General features: G+C 41.9%; 1 protein-coding gene across 4 annotated transcripts in view; it reads left to right on the plus strand.

The window, feature by feature from the left end:
• Nucleotides 1-20,745, plus strand: part of LRRC1 (leucine rich repeat containing 1) — a 130,757-nt gene that overhangs the window by 51,773 nt on the left and 58,239 nt on the right. For 3 of the 4 annotated variants that reach the window (XM_008144759.3, XM_028144106.2, XM_054721666.1), the window contains exon 2: nucleotides 1,421-1,538. In XM_008144759.3, coding sequence (XP_008142981.1) covers nucleotides 1,421-1,538 — 118 coding nt within the window. Of the gene's footprint in view, nucleotides 1-1,420; nucleotides 1,539-10,066; nucleotides 10,092-20,745 lie in introns of those variants that run through there. The other variant, XM_054721667.1, reaches the window with a different exon arrangement.

The raw sequence follows: 20,745 nt of genomic DNA on the forward strand, positions 1-20,745 counted from the left end.
CTAACTATTCTTTGCATATTTTTTTAAAAACCAGTTTCTTTTCCTACCGTACCTGGACATAATTTCTTATTGTCTACTCCAGAGGCTTAAATTTCAGCTTGTTTCTTTATTAGTTACTATTTGTTCATCTGTTTTCTAGCTTCAAGGATTTTGCTGCATATCTAATTTGTGCTCTTGTTCCCTCTCAGTTTTAATTGTCTTCATGAGTTTATTCCATATTTTTATGATTGTATAAATTATTTTCATGTCATTTTAGTAGTTTTTAAAGAGTGTGGGAAAAAAGGAATGTGCTCAGTCTGCCATGATTAATGGAGGTATCAGTGTGGACTCTTTTTTAGATTTATCAAAATAAATTTTTTCTGCATGATACATTTTTTTGGCAGATATTTGTATATTTCCTGATGTGTAGTTATTCCTTTTAAAAATATCTTAAAATATTTTATTCTAATTTTTTATATGTTTATTTAATATTGCAGATTTAACATCAGCTTTCATAAGTAGAAAATAAGTGACCACCTACCTGATAGCTTGAAGGAGTACTTATTATTTTCATTGAGTTACTTACTCATTTTTAAAAACTTTTAATTATCCTATATAATAAAAGCCTAATATTCTAAGTGTCCGGTCGTCTGGTCGTCCGGTCAACCAATCAAAGCGTAATATGCTAATGATATGCTAAGGCTGCCCAACTGCTTGCTATGACATGCACTGACCACCAGGGGGCTGACACTCCAACCTGTAGGTTAGCTTGCTGCTAGGGTCTGGCCGATCAGGAATGAGCAAGACAGGCCGGATAAGCCCTGGAGCCCTCCCGCAGTCCCTCCCTGGCTGGCCAAACTCCTGCATCCCTCCCTGGCCCGCTGATAGAGCACCAGTGGGGTCACTTGACCTGGCCTGCGCCCTCTTGCAATCCGGGACCCCTTGGGGGATGTCGGAGAGCACGTTTTGGCCCAATCCCACTCAACGCAGGAGCTGACTCCTGGTGGTCAGTGCACTCCCATGGGGAGCGCCACTCAGCCAGAAGCAAGGCTCATGGCTGGCGAGCACAGCAGCTCTAAGGATGTCCTGGGGAGTGGGCCTAAGCCATCAGTCGGACGTCCCCTGAGGGCTCCCAGACTGTGAGAGGGCGCATGCCGGGCTGAGGGACACCTCACCCCCGAGTGCATGAATTTTGTGCACTGGGCCTCTAGTAGATTAATAAGGGAGTTGCAAAAATAGAACAGAAATCTCTTTTGTACTCAGTTTAACCCAGTGGTAATATCTTCATATTACTATAGTACAGTATCAAAATCAGGAAATTGATATTGGTATAATTCTCATTAATTTTCAAAAGACATATTGCTTTAAATTTTGTATTGGACAAAAAGTTTATGTTGCAAATATATATATGAGACTTATGTGAAACTGTTTTGTTTTTCAGCAATTTTTCCAGCTAGTCAAATTACGAAAGCTTGGACTTAGTGATAATGAAATTCAGCGGCTCCCTCCAGAAATAGCAAACTTCATGCAGCTGGTGGAACTTGATGTGTCCCGAAATGGTAAGAAGATTCCACTTGAGTTGTCCATTTGTCTATTCTGATGTTGTGGTGGGGGGAGGGGAATTTTAATAAACAGAAGTGGATAAAGGCTATTGGAGGAACTTCACCTGATGGTTATGGGAAAGCTATGTATAAATTTTGAGATGAAATTAATGCCATTATTGAATAGTTTAGTTAACTTACAAAGTATTTACCAAAAACTTTTCATAGCACAGTTTTTATTTATTTTTAAATATGTTTTTACTGATTTTTTAGAGAGAGAGGAAGGAAGAGAGGTAGAAAGGTAGAAACATGAGAGGGAAACATCATCGGTCATCTCCTGCATGCCCCCTACTGGGGATCGAGTCACAGGAATCTAATCGGAGACCTCTTGGTTCCTGGGTTGATGCTCAACCACTGAGCCACACTGGCTGGGCCATAATACAGTTTTTGAATGATAACTTTCTCAAGAGTTAGAGTGTTGTCTGAGAAATTATGTAATCTGGCTCCCTCATATTCCTGAATGTGACATTGAGGACTGGTGGTGTGGTCATCTGTCCAGCACAGAGGGGCTGTTGAGGCGAGGGGACACTCCCTGGGGAGGGGCTGGCTCCTTGGCCTGTGGCTCAGAATCTGTCTTCCTGCAGTGAACAGACCTGCTTGCTGTTCAGGCATCTGCTAGTTTAATTTATTTCTAATTAGGCCACTGGTGGGCCTGCCCACTGGAGTTTGTGTTATATTTAAACGGGGACCCTGGTTTAACCTTGCGCTTCATAGCCCTTAGAGCACTCCCTGAGTTGGTTGGTAACCCTGCTTGTTATTGCGTATTTGATTAATACTCTAAGTTAAAGTGGCAGATCCCAGTGGTCCTGTCTTAAGTGATGGGATTCAGTTCTTGCAAGGGCTCTGGTATAATTCCTCTGGATAGGCTCCAATATACTCTGAGTTATTTATAAAAAGGATAATCTTTTTCTCTCATATTGCATACCTGTTTTGTTTTTCTCTAAAATTCTCTACGTTTCTTCTCAATGAACATCAGGTCTGGATCTTCCAGTCTCCTGTCTTCCACAGCAACTCCAAGGCCCAGATACACTATTTTTTGGGGTCATTGTTATAGGGCAGCAATGATAATCAGTACTTGATTGAAAACATGGTGAAACAAAAATGATTGAACCCCCCTACTTTTAATAGCTTTTAAATTGCTGTTCCCTATTACATTCGATAAATTGGAAACTGTCTATAAGTTAAGCCATATGTTTCTTAAGATAGGGTCTACTTTTATTTTTCATGAGAATTATTTCTTACCAGGAAGTACTGGAAAAAGTGAAGAAAATACTTATTGTGGGGGCATGTTTTACGGTGGCTTATTTGGTTGCATGGGACCCAGATCTGCTCAGGGAAAGGGGATTTGATGGTAAGGAGGGGGTGGAGCTGACATCCGAGAGCATTGGCATAGGGCTCGCATCAGACATCGCCTTCGGGGTTTCCTGGCCTCTTCTTAGTGCGTCTGCTTCTGTCTGTGGGTGTTCCATCTCTCCCTGTCGACCTGCTCTCCTGGAACTGGCCTCTCCACAACCAGTTTGTTGTGGTCTTTCTCCACCTACTTTTTGGCTTCTGCTCCTGCTGTGGTGTCTGCTTGACAGATTTCTCAGTGAGGAATTTGTCAAACAGATCATCTTTTAAAACCAGTCATAGGTCACTGGGCACCCTAAAGATTAGCTGCCCTGGGACAGGGGTGTCAAGCAGTGCAAAGCATGGCTCTGCTCCTCAGCTCAGCACAGACGCGGTTGGTGAGCACTTTCCCTTACACTGGAGTGTATAGTTGGCGCGGTGTCGGAGGCCAGAATTGCTTCTAAGGCTGTCCTGTCTCACGCTTATCTAAGGAATACATAACTCAACCTGCTCTCTCTTGCCTTAGCAATGATCTCAGTTATAAAGGCTATTAAATTTGCAAGGAAGCAGTGACTTCGTAAAATTGTCACAAATCATATAATCCGAAGAAATAAAATAGCAATTTTGAAAATGGCATTAGAAAGGAAAAGAAGCAGGAGGCCAGAAATACTTGAGAAGGAGAAGTGTTGCCTTTGATTATTTGGAGGAGAGAAAACATAGAGCTTGAAAGTCCCCAGTTATGCGAATAACTCTAATGGGACGGGATGCTCTGTAGAAAGTCGGCATTGTTGGTCACCACTTTTACCAGTTCCCACATCAACTATTTCTTTTCAAACATTCGTACCTAGAAAGAAGGACTACCTGCCTCTGTGTGCATTCATGCCTCCCAGCAAGTTGATAAAAGAAGCTAAGCTTTCACCGTAGTCAGTGTCAGGACACAAAAAGGCCTTCTCTCCTCCTCTCTTCACTCTGTCCTTTCAGCCTTCCCTTCGCACGTTTGTGGTCGTTTTGTGAGGGATCCTGCAGGTCTTTTACCTTCTCGGTCAGGTTCTTTTAGATATGCTGAGGGGAGTTAACTGCCCCTGTCCGCTCTGGCTCCGCAGCGTGAAGGTGTGTGCTGGAGTGCAGGGGGGCAGTGGGCAGCACACCAGAGGATGGCAGGGGTCGGGCTTTCTGTGAGGCTATGAACACACTGCAGAGATGACCGAGCAGAACAAAGTCATCGTTCATTCTAACCAATAGGAACATGGGTCTTGGGCTATTTCCAGGTCAGGCAGGTGTCACTGTGCTTCCTCTCATTTGTTTACAGGTAAAAATCATGGTAATGTGAATTTCCTAGGCAACTGAGTAGGTAAATAAAAGTCACAAAATCTGCAGTCTGAGAGTGTGAGAACCCCTCCTTTGTGTGGGTGCAGGCATTGGTAAGGGTTTGGGGCTCAGGCCTGGAAGCCTGTATGAGTCTCTTGTCTTCTCTTGCACCAGTTGAGCAACCCCCTCCATGATCAGAGGTTGTTCCTTTGAGTCCCTGAGTTGTATCAGGGCCCTTCCCAGGGCTGGCCATTGCCAGAGGGGGGCTTTTACTGACTTCCTTAATTCCTGATGTAGGAATTTAGCATTGCTTGACCATGGAGGAAGAAGGCAGGATGCTGGTCTCAGACTACTCAAGTCCATGGGATCAGCGCTTGTCAAACTTGAGCATGCAGTGAATTACCACAGGGTGTTGTTAAAATGCAGACTCTGATGCAGTAGTTCGGGAGTGGGGCTTGAGATTCTGCTTTGCTGAGAGCTCCCAGAGGATGCCGACCCTGCTGGTCCACTGTGCACACTGAGTAGCAAGCTCTTAGATGTCATCGCCCACGAGTCCCCTACTGGGCTTCCTCCAGCAGCTGTGTGTGGTCACAAGTTCACCCAGCTCCTGGCACCCCTGTACCTTCCCATGGGGAACGTGGGCAGCCTTCAGGATATTCCTGGTAAAGGGTGAGATGCTAGAGCCATCTTAAGCTCACATTGGCTTTGATTCTAGGAGCAAAATTAGACCTTTCCTGATGTTCCTTTGCTCAAATGGCAGAGAAAAGAAAGGTTTTGTGTTTCTCTCAAAAAAAAAAAAAAAAATCTGTAAATGAGGAGGAGAGAAGTTTTTACAGGCTCATTTCCTAGGCCAAGAAGAGCTGCCAGGACCTCCAAACCCTGACTTTGTGGCTTTGTTTTCAGATATTTCAGGCACAAAGTCAAGGGAATTGTGTGTTGTGTTAAGAAGAGAGAAGAGTGAGCTTCGGGAGACAGGGTGATGCTTATGGTTATATATAGTCTGTGGGGACTTTTTCTGAGGTGAAAGTAGAGAGGCTTGGAATGAGCACAGTGTGTACAGTTTTGTCTCCAGAATGGCTAGATGTGCTCTGCAGAGGGGACTCTGGTGGGAGCCTGGGTCCTGCCACTCACCACCTCCTGATCTTGGACAGGCCCCACCCACAGTGCTGGGTCTTGTTCTGGGAAAGAATGGGACAAAGCCTGCCTCCTTACAAGCCAGGGAGAGGCGAGGAGCATGCCCGACTTCTCGTGTCCTGACTTGGTGGATTCTTTTTTTTAACTAAGGCAAATAGCTAAAATTTATATGTAATAAAATAAACTGTTTCCTCTAAACATAGATGGAAGGATGGAGTAGATGAAATTGGTCTCTGAATATGCTGTTAAATGACTAAAAAAGCATACAGGTTTTGTATGAAGGTCTGAAGCAGATTTCTGTGGTGACATGCACATGCCTTAAAGCCTGGACTTGGTCTTTCTCTGCTCACTAGTTCTCAGCTGTTCGAGGACAATAATCCTGGGTATGTGAGAAGAATTATTACCCTGTGGTACTATCTTGTTATCCAAGAATCTAGGGCAGACTTTCTTGGTGCATAATGAATCCTGCCCCAAGGCTTAGTAATTTGAATTTTATAGTCTATGCTGTAATTTGACTGACATCACGGTACTGTATCATTATCCATTTAGTTTAGTTTTCCCAAAGTGTAAGGCATACACCACTGGTGCTGCTAGAGATGACTTTAAGTGGTACTGCAAAACAGCAGTTTCTAATATAGAAACTTTGTGAGAAAGTTACCCTTTAAAATTATTCCTTTTGGTTGCCTTCTGTAAAATTTAGTAACACTACTACACTGTTATAGTTATATTTATTTTACATTTACCTTCTGTATCTTGGGGTGATAGCTCTTATTCATGTTAGTGATTTAAAGAAATTTGCTTCCTTTAAAAATAAATCTCATTCAAATTTTTAAAAGTTGTTTTAAAAGAATGAGGTAAAAGATACAGAATACACATGCTATACCACCAGTATGGCAAACATGGTGAAGGTGAACTGTGATCGCAAAGTTAAGGAAGCACTGACTGAAGTAGCATATCATGCCAGTGAGGCCTCGAGTTTATTTCACATTGCATTCAGGAAACATGGCCAGTCTGCACATGCTGGCTAGTTCCTTTGCAAACTTGCGTTAATAAGCAACTAAAAGATATTTTAGTACAAATCATTCCTAGCACCAGGACAAGGATAAACAGCCTTCTACCAGTAGGGTCATCATCCCACAAAGTGTGGAGGCTAGACTTTGATTAAAGGCTTGGGTTAATTGGTTTCTGTCCACCCATGAGATGCTGATCAGTGTCTGTGGTCTGTAGCTATGGGTTGTTTAATGAAATCTAAAGCCAGTTTTGAAGCCTGCCCAAATGACCTTGTATAACATCGTCTGGTGTTTCTGAGTATGCCCTGAAAAAAAGTTCTTTCTGGCAAGCAACAAATCCAGTGTACAGTAGAAGTCTTCCTACTTAGTTGTGAACAGTTAGCTTTTTAATTTTTTTAATCCCTATGTATACCTATGCCATACGTGAGGCAGAAGCCAGTTTTCACCCATGTAGACTTCATACTTGCCACAGGCAAGCCTGATTCAAGCCCAAGTTCAGTGCTCTGTTCAGCACACTGCCCATGGCTAATACTATGGTGGGTGAGGCTGTGAGGTTCCAGTGCTACAGGAGGCATGCAGTGAAGCAGAGCCCACAGTGCCACTCTGCCTTGTGGATGGAGAGCTTGACAGTTTCCAACCCAGTGTGCTTTCTTGCCTTTGCAGATAGGGCCTCTGCCCTATCACGAACTCTTTCTCTTTTTAACTTGACCTTCTCTTGTCAGGAACAGGGGTTGATATAGAAAAAATATTGCCTTCGACTCTCATTTTAGTTCCAGATGATATTAATTATTCTTAAATTGGAGGAGGAAAGAGAGTGCTCTTCTGTGATATTTTCTGATCACCTTTTCATTCTAAAAACAGTTTTTCCAGAGAGCATTATTTAAATATGACGACGTATAGATATCTTATCAAACTGAAAATGTTGGGATAAACTTTACAAATATATCCCTCCCTATCTTTTCTTAGACTTTGTAAAGAAATATCAATGATATTTTAGCAAATAAACCTAAAAATCCATCCCAATATGATGTTACAAATTGTTAATGGTGTTTTTTTTTCCATTTTAATGATGTATTTTATTTGACCCAGTTTACCCAAAACGTACAAGCAATATAAAAATTTATGACAGGTATTTAACTTTTTTATAGGAAGTTTTTGAAATCCATGGTATACCCCCACTTGGTGGTGGCCAGTATAACAAACAGTACAGGAATAGACTATTTATTTATTTATTTATCTGTCTATCTATTTACTTATTTTTTAATTCTTTATTGTTGAAAGTATTACATATATGTCCTTTTCCCCCCATTGACCTCTCCCCGCCCGCTCCCACCTCCAGCACAGGCCCTCACCCCTCTACTGTCTGTTTCCATTGGTTATGCTTACTAGTATGTGCATGCATACAAGTCCTTTGGTTGATCTCTTATCACCCCCATCTCTGCTGCCTTCCCTCTGAGATTTGACGGTCTGTTCGATGCTTCTGTGTCTCTGGATCTGTTTTTGTTCATCACTTTATGTTGTTCATTATATTCCACAAATGAGTGAGATCATGTGATATTTATTTTTCTCTGACTGGATTATTTTGCTTAGCATAATGCTCTCCAGGTCCATCCATGCTGTTGCAAATGGTAAAAATTCCTTCTTTTTTACAGCAGCGTAGCATTCCATTGTGTAGATGTACCAGTTTTCTGATCCACTCATCTGCTGTTGGGCATTTAGGCTGTTTCCAAATTTTAGCTATGGTAAATTGTGCTGCTATGCACATAGGGGTGCGTATATGCTTTCTGATTGGTATTTCTGATTTCTTGGGATGTATTCCTAGAAGTGGGATTACTGGGTCAAACGGGAGTTCTGTTTTTAATTTTTTGGGGAAATTCCATACTTTTTTCCACAGCGGCTGCACTAGTCTGCATTCCCACCTGAGGATATTTTTTCTATTGATTTTTAGAGAGAGTGGAAGAGAAGGAGGAGGGCCAGGAGTGGGGAGAGAAACATTGAGGTGAGAGAGACACATGGATTGGCTGTATCCTGCACATGCCTGGACCAGGGCTGGGAATCAAACCTGCTAACAACCTGATTTCGGACACGAGACCCTTCACTCCGTGGTCTGGCACTCTAACCACTGAGCCAAACTGGGCCGGGCAGAAGGGAATTTCTTACAACAATGCCTTTACCAAAATGTTTTTGGAGCTCTTTCAAATTAATAGTATATTATTTTGCTTATCTTCCGACTAGTAGTTTCACTTTTTAGAATGGATTTGTTTTTAAACACAACCAAAGGTTATTTAATGCCAACTTAGGAAAATAAACCAGGACACTGAAAATGTTATGTTACTAAAAATCTGCCTCAGCTGGCAATTAAAAAAAAAGAGAGTAAACTATTGTTACTTTTTATTATGTTAATATGGTTAATTTATTAGAAAAATTGTGACTGTGCTGAATAAGTTGTAGGTTTATATAACTTTTATTTCTCTCCTGCTTTTTTTTTTTTTTAATTAGCAGTTTTGTAATAGAGATGGTAACCTCTGAGTTTGAGAACAACACCTCTGAATATATTTTTTAGGTCAACAAGCTCTTCAGTTAGTCCCAGGTTCTCTGAATGCTTTGTCTATTTTAAGTAGCTTCTTATCTTCTTCCCCCCTCCCTCCCTACTTCATTCATTCATCCTTCTTTACAAGCTGTGCTCTGTGTTAGATGCTGAGTTTTCCAAAACAATGGTGGATTTGCACAAAATAGGCTGAATTAGAGAAGCAAAGATAACCACAGAGGGTTCTCCTGAAATAAAACAAAACCCCAACATGTGACAGTTTTTGCTCACTTTTTAATTAGGCAATTCATGTAGGTAACGTTTGACAGTTTCCAGTTCTGAAAGTGATGGAGAACGAAGGCCATATTGCTTCATTTTGATTTTGAGGCCACCTCTTTTGTCATGGGAATCTGGCTGGAGCCAAGTGATGCTGAGCCTCCAGGCAGCTGGGGCCTGATGCCTCTCTTTGTCAGGAAGGTGACAGCAGCTTGCTACTGTGATTGCAAACAGTGCACTGAGCTTGTAAAGCTAGAAGAGACACCTTTTAGAAAGGGATGGAGGCCCCAAGAAGGAAAGAGTAAATGAGGAGCAGTACTAAGAAGTGCAACTTGAGGGTTATATATGGAAATGATTTGATTTTTAAGATTGTTTTATAAGTGTTGAATAAATCCTCAACTTAATACATCTGCTCAAAGCAAATAATGAACTAAGATTCTTAATTCTTTTTTTTTAAAGTATATTTTATTGATTTTTTTTTTTTTTTACAGAGAGGAAGGGAGAGAGATAGTTAGAAACATAGATGAGAAAGAAACATTGATCAGCTGCCTCCTGCACACCTCCCACTGGGGATGTGCCTGCAACCAAGGTACATGCCCTTGACCTGGAATCGAACCTGGGACCCTTCATTCCGCAGGCCAATGCTCTATCCACTGAGCCAAACCAGCTAGGGCAAGATTCTGAATTCTTATTCAGTTTGAAAGAGCTTTGGACCCTGGACTTTAAAAAATGCTTAGAGTTATCACTGTATTTTAGAATTACTAATGTTTTTTGCTTCAAGCAAAATTTATTGAGCAATTACTATATTTGTGGAAGGCTTTTTGCTGAATTCTTCTCTTCCTTAAATCTACAGGCACAACAGATGTAAGGAACTGCACATTAACACCTGTTATACTGTTTTATAAAGTGCTCAGGGCATGCAGAGAGGTAACTATAACTGATGTGAGACAGGCTTGAAGGAGGAATGGGGGCACTTTTGGTTTGAGTTTGAAATCAGGCAGTCTTTAAAAATTCTCATATTTTAGCTGCTATGAACAGTTGGTTGGGTGTCATCCCATGCACCAAAAGGTTGCTGGTTCAATTTCCTGTCAGGGCACATTCCTGTATTGTGGGCTCAATCCCTGATAGGGGGTATGCAAGAGGCGGCCGGCCAATGTTTCACTCTCACATTGATGTTTCTCTTTTTCTCCCTCTCCCTTCTTCTCTTTCTAAGAGTCAATTAAAGACATTAAGACAAATTCTCATACTTTAGTTGCAAATTTGGAGGGAGTTAATGAGTGGAATCCTTAACTGTCATTGTTACTGGAAAAATCTTTTCAAATGTTTGTAATAGATTAACAGAGTCAGCAAGATAGTCCACTATCTCAGTGCTTGTCTGATAGATATTCACTTGATATTTTAAGATTCATAAAAAAAAATCAAGAAACACCCAATACATGACAATGTGCACTAAAACTCTGTGAGTTGTCATGGGATTTTTTTCTTGTAGAGCTGACTACTGCTGTGTTGTAAAGGATCTGCTCTGCCAGATGAATTGCTAAGCTCTTTGCTTTAGTCGAGATAGACTACCTGTTGATTTTTTAAAAATGCCAAAATCTGAAGGGCTCAACACAATGAGAAACTTTATTTCTGCTTAACTTACTGTGTGTGTGTGTGGGTGGGGGGGGGTGGCGGGGGGGGGCAGGGGTGTGGAATGTGGAGCTGGAAGGTGAGAGGCTCTGCTGTACACAGAGATCTAGGTGTCTTCCTTCTTTTGATGTCACATCTTCATTCTATAGTGGACTCCAGGGTCCTTGTGGGCGGGAGAGAAAATGGGAGATTTTACGTAGATGATTTTTGTGGGCCATGTCAAGAAGTGGTGTGCATCATTTCCATCCATGTTCTGTTGGCCAATTTTATGTCCCCAACCTAATTGAAAGGATCTGGGAAATGCAGTTAACTATTTGTACATGAAGAAGAGAAATCTAGCTGTTGGTAAGGTACTAGCATCAACTGCCACAACTGGCATTTAATTGATTGCTGGGTTTGTATGACTTTGTCACTGATCTCTCTCTCTCTCTCTCTCTCTCTCTCTCTCTCTCTCTCTCTCTCTCTCTCACACACACACACACACACACACACACACACACACACACACACACACACAGTTCTGTTGTACTGTAACAACCTTCCATGAGTGACACATCCAGAGAAAATATAGATGCATGCCTAAAGAGGACAGGGTAGCCTTTCTTCCCACATCTGCACAAAAGTATAAACCCAGACATAGATTAACATGATTGATGGACACTGATTTGCTAATAGCATAAAACCTATGTAAGTATACATGATTTTTGGAGGGGAACTTTTACAATCTGGTTTAAAGTATGATTTGAAAATTAAAGTTTATGTTTGTGGAGTGGTTGTTGAAGCACTCGCTGTAGGTAGTATGGCAGCATTAAAGATTTTCAAGGCAGGAATCCCCATCTCAGACAAGTTACTTAACCTCTCTGTGCCATCTGTAAAATGGAGACTATAATAGTACCCACTTCATAGAGTTATTGTGACCCTTGAACGAGACTGTGCATGTAAAGTACTTAGAACAGTGTCTATACTTAATGAACAGCTCCTCCTATTATCGCCTTTCATTTTGGGTTCTGGAGCTCTGAACTAGCACTGTGAGAGTAAGAATACGGTGGGATGAGGCCACAAGTAGGTTTGAAGGATGGAGCGGTTCAGATGAGGGTAGGTAGCTACCTGAAGTGATGTCTAGATACTGAGTACCATAACACCAGGCATTGTATGTGCCGTTTTATCTAATCCACGTACTAATCCTGTGAGATGGGTAGAAGCACCTTAGGATGACCGATGAGGAAACGGAGGCTTGAAAAAGTTGTGATGTGAGCCCAAATCAAACTTCTAGACAGCGGTGGAGCTGAAATAAAACAAGAAGAGTGGCACTTTTAATTTTGGGGGAAGCATATTGAAGGTGATACAGGTAGGGCTGATAGTTTTAGTCTATGTTCGAGAAAGGATGGAGACAATATTATGACTAGGAACTCTGTGAATTTGGAGATCAAAACAGGGAAAAGTCATTCTAAGACATTAAACCTATAGAGATCTTCATAGTGAGTGAATTGAACCATCTGTGGAAGTGGCCCATCCTAAAAGATGCTTTGTAAATCTTTAATGGCCAGAAATGGAATACCATCTAATGAGGGATAATAGGGCTTTCTCAGTAAGCTCTGATATAATACTTCTAAGGTCATTGTTGTGCTGTTTTGGCAAAAGATTGGTGAGTTGCTGGAAGGGTAGAACAAGGAAAGCCAAAAACTAAGACTGGGGTTTTACCTTGGAAAGAAAAGTAATGAGGCTAGACAACATGAACATCCCAGGTCCCTTGGAAGCGGGTATAGCCCTCCCTTAGTGACATGACTGTCACCTCTACTTGCTAATGAATAAGAGTATCCCATGTTCTTTTCTCTGGGTGTGAATATTCTCAAGTGCTGTGATGCGGTAGTTCTCAATGTGGAGGCTGAAGAGAGGTGACATGCTGACCCGATGAATCAGTGCCCAGTGCCACTGGCATTCAGATTGGTCACTTGAATTTTCTTAGTGCGGCACACATTACTACAGCCTTATCTTCTCTGAGCAAACTGTCACTGACCTGGCAACTTGATGGCTCTCCGCTGATTAACCCACCAGGGTTCATCTCACCATGAGGCTCTGTCTAGAGCAGCCGGAAAGTTTCCCTCTTTGAACTACTTACTACTTTGTAGCATCAAGTAGCAACAATTTAGCACGGTTCCTTTTTTTTCTTGCTGTATGTAGACAAAGTGAATTACATTTTTAAAGCACATGTTTATTGTTGAAAATGAATAGTAGTGAAACATAAAGAAACACTGATGAAAAACCAAGAGAACTATGTAAATCTTTTATCATTATACATCTTTATCATCAGAATACTTATTGGATGCTTACTCAAGTCTACCACCTATGAGGCTAATTACTTCCTGTGTATTTTCTCAATTAATCCTTAAACCATCTCTTAGAAGTAAGGTCTTCTTGGAGGTGAGAAAACCCAGTCTCAGGTTAAAAACTCTGTCTTTGGTTGCATGGCTAGTGAGTAGTAGAGCTGGTCTTTGATCCCAGGTTTGTTAGACTTCAAAATCACAATTCTATCTCTCCAACATAAGAATTTTATATCCTACTACCTAGAAATAATCATCATCAATGTTTTGTATATTTTATCTTTTTCCTGTTTTGTTAACTTGATTCACAAAATTGAAAACATACAACATGTAAATAAAATATCTCTCTTTTATTCACTTAACACAGATTGTTAACAATTTCCCATACCACTATTGTTAAATGGTTAAGTGTTTTTAAAAAGGTGGATTAATCACTAGCGATTACATATTTCTCTTTCTGGTGACCAAAAGAACTGATCTGTGACTAACGCAAATAGGTTTCAAAGGTGGGATTCGTATAAGTCAGGGAACCGGCAAGATAGGGGAATTTCCAGAAGGACGTGGTAAGTTAAAAGTCAACCAGTCAGAGTGAAAAAAGAGGCCAGTAAGCAGTTTAGAAGTCTCTATCTGATTTAGGATTCTCGTGTTGAAATAAATTAGGGAGGCACGATTACCCCTTGGGCCATGTAGTTACAGAGGAACATTCGGAAAGAATGTGGGCAGAAGCAGACCAAGCGTAAATGCTCAGCTGCTCTTAAGGTACCCTGGAGCAGTCAGATCTTTGTTTACATAACATATGTTTTGTTTGTGAAGGTACTTGGTGAAAGTACCACTACACATTAATAGTTGGTGTCTTGAAGTATTTAACTGTGTTATTCAACCTTTGTTGCAAAATGTTAAAGAATAGGCCTCCCAATTCAGAAAGGCTAATGAGTGGTGGGTGAAGATGAACAAGTGGTTCTGAGCAAATTAGACAAAAATAGGAGGACCAAGTGCCAACAACCGGACACATGTCCACAGCAAAAGGCAGCCCAGAAGGGGGCCGAGGGTGGCGAGTAATGCCAGAGGGGCTGCAGGGACTCAGATCTCTCAGCAGAGGCCTAGACTAAGTCAAGGCAGCAAGCACCTACGGGAACTGAGTGAGTCATTGGTGCTCCTCACTTCTTCACCTAAGTGGTCATTGATGAGTGTGTCACAGTTAAAATGACTAGGAACTGACAGGACACAGCATGGCAAGGGCCTACACACTTTGAAGTTAGCCATAGGTCAAGTCAGACGCCCTGGGAATGTGCTTTCTCTCAATCACAGGGAGCACCTTTGTTTCAATAAGTGCCTACTTGCCCCATGCTCCCCCCTCCTCCCAGCACACACTTCTTTTAGATCTTCACTCTCTCCAGGGGTTTTGCACATTGGTAATTAGAGACAAAAGGGAACTACTACCATTGCTCTATATCAAGGCCGCTGCCTTTGGCTTTTGGCATGGACTGGTCAGCCTTTAGGTGTGACCAATTGGAGCATGGCAAAGAGATCTCCTTGTAGGTCTCTGGCATTTCCTGAGTAGATGCTGTAGTCTTCAGATGAGCCCTTTCCTACTGCCAGTTGAATTTATTCTTATCTCCAAAATTCCTCTTTGCTGTGCTAGCAACTGTTCTGGCCTTTTTTAGGGATCCAGATGCTAAGAAATAACCTCCAAGCAATATTCTAAATGAAGGCAGCATATTTCATTATGAAAAGTATAGCAATGCACTGTTGAAGTCTTGGCTAGAATGCATGCTTCACTGAGATAGGGACATAGGAGCAGGGGCAGAATTTTAGGATGAGTTGTATCTATTTCTTGAGTATTTAACCAGCACCAGATATTTAATTTCTGTACTAGGAGCCTGAGATAGCAAGTCAGTTTAGTGATGGCTCTTGAAGGGTTTGGGTTCAAAGGTGAAAGGACTAACTCCATCTGTGATGGCATGGCAGGGTGGGAAGTCCTGTCTCAGAGGAATACCTGGAGGAAGCCGCGGGCGGGGTGTCTGGATCATTCCTGGGAAAAGGAGGAGTCTGAAGAAGGCTTCCTGGAAAAGATGAGGAACAAGTAGCAAGTAAAGAAAGACGTGTGGGAAGGACATTTCTGGGCAGATGAAGTAACATGCATGTATGTCTGAAGGTCTGAAATAGTGTGGTGAATTTGGAAAATACAAGATATTACTGGAGTACAGGCAGGAGATGAAGCTAGAGAGGTAGATGGCAGTGAGACCATGAAGGGCTGATGTGCTCTGCTAAGGAACGTTTTATTGAAAGCTGTGGGGAGCTGGGAAAGGGGTTCCAGCAGGGGAGTGAGTGGCTCCATATCACCCTGGCAATAGCAGGGAGCCTGGAGTTGATTGAGGGCAGGATGCAGGAGCCCAGGCATCCATATGAAGTGGAAGGACTACAGAGGAGAGCAGGAGAAAGGGAGGTGCTGGACCAGGCATGAGGGTGACAAGTGGGAAGCTTGCTGGATGTGGAGGGAGGGGGAGTGAGAGGCCTGGGTCTGGGATAAACCACCACTCCCAGCACAGGAGAGAAACAAGACACTGAGGAAAACATCAGGTCTGAGGGGAAAGATGAGTCTCTTTGTGGGCATGTGGAGGGTGAGATGCCTTTGGGATGTACAAATGGAGATGTTTAGTGGACAGCCCACTATACTAGTAGGGGACTGAGGCTCAGGGGAGAATTTAGCAGGAGATAGTGTTGGGAGTCATCCTTGTGTGGGTGATGGTGGAAGCTATGGGTGTGAATGAGGCCACTCATGGAGATGGAGAGGCTATGGAATTGGAAGGGCAGGTGGATGAGCCCTCAGAATACCATGATTTAAGGGAGAACAGAGAAAGGGGGCCCTTGTAAGATTCTGAGGAGGACCAGCAGGAGGACTTGTCAGCGGTGTTGACTGGTATTGCAGAAAAGGGCCAGCAAGAGAATGGCTGAGCAGTGCCATCACGTTAAACATCAAAGAGGATCCCATGGGCTCTAGCGCTAAAGCTTTCAGGTTAATGGATGGAGGTATCATGGATGTAGAAAGGTAGGACCTTGGGGACTAACAGCATCAAAGCACTGCTGAAAAGAAACTCGGGAGAGACTGGGAAGGAACAGGCAGAGAAACAGAAGAATCACAAGAGCTTAACTCCGGAACCAGGGGCAGGGAAGCACATCCAGGAAGGCTGCCGTGTAAAATGGGCAGAACCCTCAGTAAGTGTGGACGGAAACGTTTCCATCGGATTTGTTTGGCATCTGAGAGGTCATCTGTGACAGCAAAGGCGATATCAGAAGTGGTTCACACACACCATGGTTGTTTTTTTTTTTTTAATGCTTTTCCTTGAGTCTCTTTGAGAGATCAGAGGACGGCTTGAAAAACACCAGCAATCACCATTTCCTGGCGGAAACAACAGCAGTCACCGTTTCCTGTTGCGTCTGCCAGTTCTATGGGATGTGAGCAATTACCATGGTGGTGTGTGTCTTGGACAGCTAACTGTGATGTATAATTAATGGAGGAATTTCATAACTCTCCAGTCATAGTGTGTATGTGTTTGATCAGTGTCTGCTGTGGAAATGAGCCATCCAGGCATTGCCGCTGCCAAAGTGAGGCAGACCCAGAAGGCAAAAGGTGGGGGTAAGCAGTCACCAATATTCTTTTTCTGGAGTCTGGGCATTACCTGTGGTTGGGACCAGAGTGGACTCCTAGGCCTGCTTATTCCATGTTAAGGACCACAGACAGATAATGTTCCTTCCTCCCAGACCCTTTAAGAATTGTGTTTTACTCATTTTGTGTCCAAGTTTATTTCACCTTGAGATTTTTTTTAAATTATAAAAGCAGTATATGGTCATTATAAAAAGGTTAATGGAGGCAAGTAAAGGAAAAATCAACAACCTGCCCTTCCCACTTGCAGACTCTCCCTACCCTGGGCGTGGTGGTCAGTGTTGGGTATCACAGATAGTGCTTATTAACAATAAATAATATTAATATTAATAATTAAAGCATTAAATATAGTAAATATAAATTAATACTAAATAATATTTTAAATGCGCATTAATATTAAATATAAATTGACAGTAACATTAAATTGATATTAAAAATCCCAATGCTTTTATGATACCTCTCCTCCTGAATTACGAGATTAGATCATAGCAGGCAAACACCGTGCCTCTTTTCCTCACTTCGTCTCTTACCTTTAGCCAAATTATCTGACAGATAATCAGGGTCCATTAAATATTAGTTGTTTAAATAATTGGATAAATGAATAAATGAATGAACATTGTGATCTCTCAGGCTTTGCCATTGGGACTGTTGCTTCCACCCCTTCCATTGTATCTTCAAAGAGAAACTGGATACAAGAGGAGAGCACCCTTTTTTGTTGCTTTTTTATTTGTGTGAGCGCTTATCATATGGAGGGCACTGTGTGACTAGGTATGGGGTCTGCAGCCCCTTTGTCCAGCCTAGCGGTGCAGATTTCCTTAATTATGTGAATGAAGTTAATTCAGAAACTGGTAGATGACAGGCGGAGAACTAATCAGAGATGACTGGCCTAGCACTTCCACGGAATTATAAGATGTAATATTTATATTGCATTTTAAGCTTTTAAAAGAAGCACATTGGGGCATCTGCATTAAGTTTAAAATAGCCTAGAAGCTTTTCCTGTGCGTTCTCTGCATGCTAGGCTCTGGAATATTATCACAAGTATAGCAGAAGGAAGAATCCTGTCCAAGCTACAGTCTGCTCCCAGTGACCTTCAAACCATGTGGGCAAAATCGTATTTGTGGGTCTAAAAGGGAAGATGGAGAAAAAGATGACAAAGTTCAGTAAATCAGAATGCCCTGCTGAACATCAGACCACAGACAAAGGGGCTTTAGAGTAGGATGAGAGCAAGAGTTTTTTTCTACTTAGAAATGTAGACGTTGGATCATAATCTTTCTGCCTGTGCTTGGGGTAGTGTTTCTCTAGGTTGGCTCTGGGACCATGCATATTAGAATCCTTGTTAAAATTGCTCATTTCCACCTTACCAAAGGACTACTCAAAATGTGAAGACCAGATCCCTGGAGAATGCATTTTTATCTCCAGGAAAACTCATATCTCTTAGAACTGGAGCTAGGAGCAGAATCTCACAGAACCTAAACAGCTCCTGAAGGGATCAAGATTCCTAAACAGCACTTAGGCCAAAAGATGTCTTTATAGTTTGGCCTTGCTCATCGTGAGCTGAATCCTTGGAGTAATGGCTTAAGTACAGAAATGATTTTTGCTCAGTTCAGAATTCAAGCATCTTATATAATAAAGAGATAATGTGCTAATTAGACCAGACAGTGGAACGACCTTCTAGAACGACCAGTGGGCGGGGCTGCGGGGCAGCTGGGGCTGCGAAGGCCTACTCTTGCACGAATTGCGTGCATTGGGCCTCTAGTCTATTATAATAACCTGGATCATCCCACAGCAAAAGCAGACATTTCACCTCCTCTCTCTGTTTTTTGCCCTAAACTGGGTTAGGGGTGGGTACTGTGAGGATAGTTTTATGACATGGAAATAGAACCAAACTTGCCATAGTATGTCATTCTCAGAGTGAGATTCAGCTGAAACACAGGGTGTATTTTATACTGCTTCCCAGTGTTGAAGTTTTTACAATTGAATAAAGACAGTGTTTGTTATGTAAGATTTTCTCGAAACATTGAGTTAGGAGAAATACTCATTATAATTCTAGGAGAGAACTCCAAAACATTCATCCAGTGGCAACACTAAGAAAATATATGTGCATGCTTCATATGATGAATGCTTTCAGGGGATAATGCCATTTTAATGTATAAGTTCTGTTGTGTTTCTTTTTAAGAAGTTAAATGCATTATAAATGTCATACCTTTTCATCTGTCGGGGGACAACTTATAATTTTTAAGCACTTAAGCTCTTTTTCTACAGTATTTCTTTGAATAATATAAACATGTTTCTGAGGTCTTTTTAGAATATCTTTTGCACTTTGCTTTCTAGTTTAACCTGTTTTTTAAGGGTTACTTTTGAAAATGTGTACTTGTGTTATAGGTAGAGGGATTTCTTAAGACATTGATTTTTTTTTAAATGGGGAGGAGGCAGTAAGTTAAATTCAAACAGTCCCAGTTTCCATCTTTTTCCTGCCCCTTCCCACCACTCCTTTCATCATCTTTAAAGAACAAAACAGCTTTCCCTGTTGCGTTGTTACTCTGCCTGCCATTGGAGGCCTTCTCACAAAGCCCTCAGCACATGGGCCGTTAAGTGTTGGCTCTGCTTCAGTCTGAGAGCAGAAACAGCTTCATTGTGGAGGCAAAATGTGGATGGGAGTCAGGTCCACTAAAGTGGCCAGAGCTGCCTCGCCATTGGCTGCACATCATTCACCTGGGGCAGTTTGTTGTTGTTTTTTAAATACTTCCAAATCTTGCCTCAAGCTGATTTCTTGGAATCTCAGGTGATGATGGACCCAGTTGATCTGATGTGCAGTCAGGTATGAGGGACAATTAAGTTAAGCATGTCAGTGTTTCGCAGAGGCAGCCTTAAGACCCTCTTTATCGGAATCTCCCAGGATTGCTGGGTTCAAATGCAGATGCCTTCTCTGGACCCTAAGCCTGGTGAATCAGTTGCTAGGAGTGGGGCCAGCCCTCCCATCAAGTAAGTGCACTAGGTGATTCCTCTGTACTCTGAAATTTGAGAACCCCAGCCTCTGGGATACTCAGTGGTTTTATTGGGCCTGGTTTAGGGATGTGCTTTGGCAAAAGCTGATGAGAACTGTTGAGACCAGTGTTCTGGCCAGTTTATCTGGGCCAGATGGCTACTCCCTGCACTTGTGGAGAACTGTATTCACTTCCGGCCCTGCACCCTCTCATCTGTTCTGTGCTTTGCCCAGAGAGTGTTTTTAGGAATCTGAATGACTCATTCTGTCCTGTGGTTGAGTCTATTAGTCCATAAACACTGTGCATGGTGTGGGAGTGTGAGGCGAACACCCAAGTTTAGTAGGATGTTTATCACAGCTGACAAGAATCACAGATTCTGTTTGGAAAGATAAGCTATACTTAAAAAGGTAGCATTGAGCAGCATAGAATCAGGCCCATAGAATTTGTGCGAAGGAATTGGCCTGACCATAGGGGCTGGTTTGTAGTTCAGAGGAGGAAAAGATTCGTGTGGTCCATCGAAGGTGGGGGAGAGTTGGAGGAGAGTTGAAGACTTAATTTCAGGTCAAAGTACTTACCCATTGGAAGACTTCATTTTCCTAGAAGATTTTGATACATAAATAGCAGTAGTTGTAATTTTGTCCATATTATATGGGCATAATTAAAATGAGCTGTAATTTTGACTGAATGAAGTAGTTGATGAATACAAATTCACTATATTGTGTTTTAGTTTTTGGAATTTAGTTGCTGTTATCTTGAGTTTTAGGTAGATGTTATCCAAAATCATATGTATTTTGTTTGGGGAGAAGGGTAAGTAAAAAGAATACCAAACTGTCCACATTTTTCTTCTCTCTTTCATATTATTCAACATGAAACATAACATTCAATATTCTGTAGTTTATTTTATTTTTTGGGATCAGGGTCTTGTACCTCCAGACATGCTGGTGTATATTTAGCCAACTCTGCTGGGGAGGAAAAACTGAGGC

The sequence above is a fragment of the Eptesicus fuscus genome, chromosome 10, assembly GCF_027574615.1.
Source record: "Eptesicus fuscus isolate TK198812 chromosome 10, DD_ASM_mEF_20220401, whole genome shotgun sequence".
Taxonomy (NCBI): Eukaryota; Metazoa; Chordata; class Mammalia; order Chiroptera; family Vespertilionidae; genus Eptesicus; species Eptesicus fuscus.